The sequence below is a fragment of the Cervus elaphus genome, chromosome 12, assembly GCF_910594005.1.
Source record: "Cervus elaphus chromosome 12, mCerEla1.1, whole genome shotgun sequence".
Taxonomy (NCBI): Eukaryota; Metazoa; Chordata; class Mammalia; order Artiodactyla; family Cervidae; genus Cervus; species Cervus elaphus.
In genome coordinates, this window is record NC_057826.1 from 95947270 (window position 1) to 95950940 (window position 3671).

General features: G+C 52.1%; 1 protein-coding gene across 1 annotated transcript; it reads right to left on the reverse strand.

Annotated features, from left to right (window-relative positions):
- Nucleotides 1-661: 661 nt before the first annotated feature.
- Nucleotides 662-3372, reverse strand: LOC122705518 (FACT complex subunit SSRP1-like). Its single transcript, XM_043920940.1, is given in 3 exon segments — nt 662-2221; nt 2223-2735; nt 2737-3372. Coding segments are annotated over 3 exon segments (2124 nt in total). The 5' UTR covers nt 3201-3372; the 3' UTR covers nt 662-1074.
- Between the last annotated feature and the right edge of the window lie 299 nt (nt 3373-3671).

A 3671-nucleotide genomic window follows, 5' to 3' on the forward strand; every position in this document is an offset into this window, starting at 1 on the left:
CATTGTATATTGTTCCTTCCTTTGTCATAAATTGCCCATTGTGTTTAATTCTGGGCTGTCTATCCTGTTCCATTGAGTCAGTGATGGAGTCGGTGATGTCATCCAACTGACTCAATGGACATGAGTTTGAGCAGGCTCCAGGAATTGGTGATGGGGAGGGAGGCCTGGCATGCTGCAGTCCATGGGGTCACAAAGAGTCAGACATGACTGAGCGACTGAATTGAACTAATCCTGTTCCATTGAACTATGTGTCTGTTTTTGTGCATATACCATATTGTTTTGATGAACACAGATATGTGGTAGTGGAACTTGGATTCCCTTACTCCTTGGGGATTACCTCTGCAGTTGCAATTATCCTCCCATTTGTGGATTGACCACCTGAGTTAGGTATCTTGACTATACTGTGTCTCTACTCCTCTTACCCATCTCACTGTGGTTATTTTTTTCTTTTTTAGTTGCAGAAGGATATCTTGTCTGCCATATTCCACTCTTTCTCATTAATAGTTACTCTGTAAATGTATTTTGATATATCCATGGTGAGCTTAGGGTTTTCCTACTCTGCCATCTTGGCTACTTCCCACTTCTAATTTTTCTTAAAACCTTGTTATACTTTGGTTAAATGTATTTTCAAAAGTTGTATTTTATTTTATTTTTTTAAAAGTCAGTTCCCTTTATTAAATGTTCATTTTTCACAGACCAGAAATACAAAATAAAAGTAGAAATAGGCCCCAGTTAGGAGCTACAAACCTGCCCTCACAGGACCCCTGCCTGCGGCAACTTGTACAGGACAAGCAGCAGCTATACCCCAAAGGCCAGGAAGGCAGGGGGCGCGGTGGGATCTGGCCCTGCCCTGGCTCCCACCCGATGTCTCCCCGGATTATAAACAGCCATCTTCTGAAGCCGCAGGGTGAGACACCTCCCCTGCGGCCCCAGGAAGTGCAGGCTAGCAGGAAAGCTTGTTCAGATGGTGCAGAATCCAAGGACTGCATTTCATAGGAGAGAACAGATACCAAAACACGAGTGGGGAGACTCGGGCTGGGACGGGGCAAGCTCCAGGAGACACAATCTTCCTCTCTATTCATCAGATCCTGACGCCGAGTCTTCTGAGCTGGGGGGAGTACTGGCTAGTTCTTCTTCTTCAGAGTCCTCACTCCGCCTTCTCTTCTTTTTGCTCTTGTTTTTTCCGGAAGAGCTCTCATCACTGGACACAAACTCTTTGCTCTTGAAGCTCTCGCTCAGCTGCCTTGATGAAGACTTCAAGGATGAGCCCCGCGAGGGTGTGGATTTCTTCTCCATCTTCACCTTGACTTTTTTCTTCTTCTTGGACTTATCCCTTTTAGAGGACTCTCCACGGCCGCCTTTGTATTCCTTCATGGCTTTTTCATATTCCCTCCTGGCATCCTCAGCCTTGCGACCCCACTCCTCCTTCTTCTCCTTGGACATTCCCTTCCAGATCTCGCCCGCCTTCTTGGAGAGGTCCGTGACGCTGATACCGGGATGGTCCGACTTGATCTTCTCCCGGCTGGCATTCAGCCACAGCATGTAGACAGACACGGGCCTCTTGGGGGCATTGGGGTCCTTGCCCTTCTTTACCTCGAGGGCCTTCTTGCGGCTCTTGCGGTCCTTGGCCATCTTCGCCTTTTTAAGCTGCTTCCGTTTCTTCTCTTGCCGGTTGCTGTCGCCATCGTTACTGGAGGAGCTGGCGGAGGCGTTGCTGTCAAACTCCTCTGCCACGTCCTCCTCCTCTTCACCCGGGTTGAATGACTCATCGGTCTCCTCGCCCGAGTCGTCGCTGCTGTCGTTGGCGTGCTCCTCGCGGATCTTGCCCTCCTCCTTCATCCGCTCCAGGTAGGCGTCGTGCTGGTCCTCGTCCGAGTCGGCGTACTCGTCGTAGCTGGGGTTCATGCCCTCTTTCAGCCCGCGGTTTTTGATGTTGAGCTTCTTGGCGTTGACAAAGTCGAAGAGCTCGCCGTACTCCTCCCTCTCAATGCTGCTGAAGGTATACTGGGTGCCCTGCTTGGTCTCAATTTCAAAGTCAAAGGAACGCGTGGTGGTGGTCCCACGGGCGAAGTTGACAAAGGAGATCTCGTCGAAGCGGATGTGCACGGGCGGCTTGTGGAGGTAGATGAAGCCCCGCTCCAGGGGGTATAGCAGCCCCGAGCTGGCCTTGTAGGAGCTGGTGATGCACTGGGCCCCCGAGTGCCCTTGGAAGCTGCCGGGCCGTGATCTAGTGGTTCACCAGCGCTTTCATGACCCGGCTGACCATCTCATAGAGGGATCCCGACAGACTCTTGGTGAGCCGCCCCTCGAAGCGCTTCTCCACCTCCTCCTCGTTCATGTTGAGTGTCAGAGAGATGTCCTCGTCCTTCGAGAAGAGGAGGATGAGGAAGTGGTAGCGGGTCTGGCCCTGCTTGACGGAGGGGTCCAGGCTGATCACAAAGAGCATCTGGCGCTGGTCCTTGTGGGGCAGCAGGAAGAGCCGCAGCACCGGGGTGTAAGGGATCTTGAAGCCAAAGGTCTTGCCGTGCAGATGCAGGAAGGTGGGGTAGATGTGGATGTCATAGCGGCCTCGGGGCGTCAGACACTGCAGCTCCCGGAAGATGCAGATGGCGTCTCCAGTGGCCTGGATCACGTCCGCCTTCGACCGCACGTTCTGGGCGAAGGCCTCCACGGGGTCCACGCCGTCCTCCTGGGTGGGTGGCACGTAGAAGCGCGCCTCCATGAGGGAGACCTCTGTCGTCGTTCTGGTGGGACTCCGGTGTCACCTCGTTCTTACCCGTGGTACACTGGGACACGTTGCTGAGAGGGATCTCGAAGATCGGCTGGTCGCCAATGTCGAAGGAAAGCAGCTGCCCACCAAACTTCACGGTTCCCCAGTTCCAACCCTTCACACACAGATCCTTCTCCATTAGCTCCAGGCGATAGTGAGTTTTGAAGAAATCAGAGAGTTTCTCAAACTCCGATTCCTGGAAGCCGTGGTACTTGTAGACGTGGCCGTTCTTCGTAAGCAGTTTAAGCCCGTGGCCCAGAGCCACCCGGCGCCAGATGCCTTCCGTCAGCTCCCCGGCCTGGATGTTGTCCACTTTGCCCATCTTACTGTTCTTAAAGATGATGCCCTGGCGGCTCAGCCTCAGCCGACCGTCATTCATGGAGCCCTTCACCTCCTGATACACGTCGTTGAACTCCAGGGTTTCTGCCATGCTGACCTAGCCCTGATGGTACCCCCCGAAACTCCTGGGTGGGTGCGCAGACGCAGGGCGCGCTGGGGATCTCCTCCGGCCGGAGCCTCGTGGCCACCGGCGCCCAGGCGGTGGGCGCGCCTGGGCGGGGGGACGGCGCGGGCGGGGGCCGGGCAGGGGCGCTGGGCAGGCTCTTCCCAAAAGTTGTATTTTAGTAAAGCTTGTAGTTATTTTTAATATTGAACCTCTTAATAGAAAAGTGATTTAGTATTTAGTATTTATTTTTATCTTAAAATGTAGTGAAAAAAGACTGGCTGTAAATTGATGTAAACCACAAACTAATCAGTGTAATGTGGAAATGAAGTACCTTATAGATAAAGTTAAAAACAACTCTTGAAAAATTTAGAAACAAGCAACTAGGAAATTACTAGTAAGAAAACAGTAATAATGAAATATGTGCTAGCAAAAATTCAGATGAGATATACAGATGTA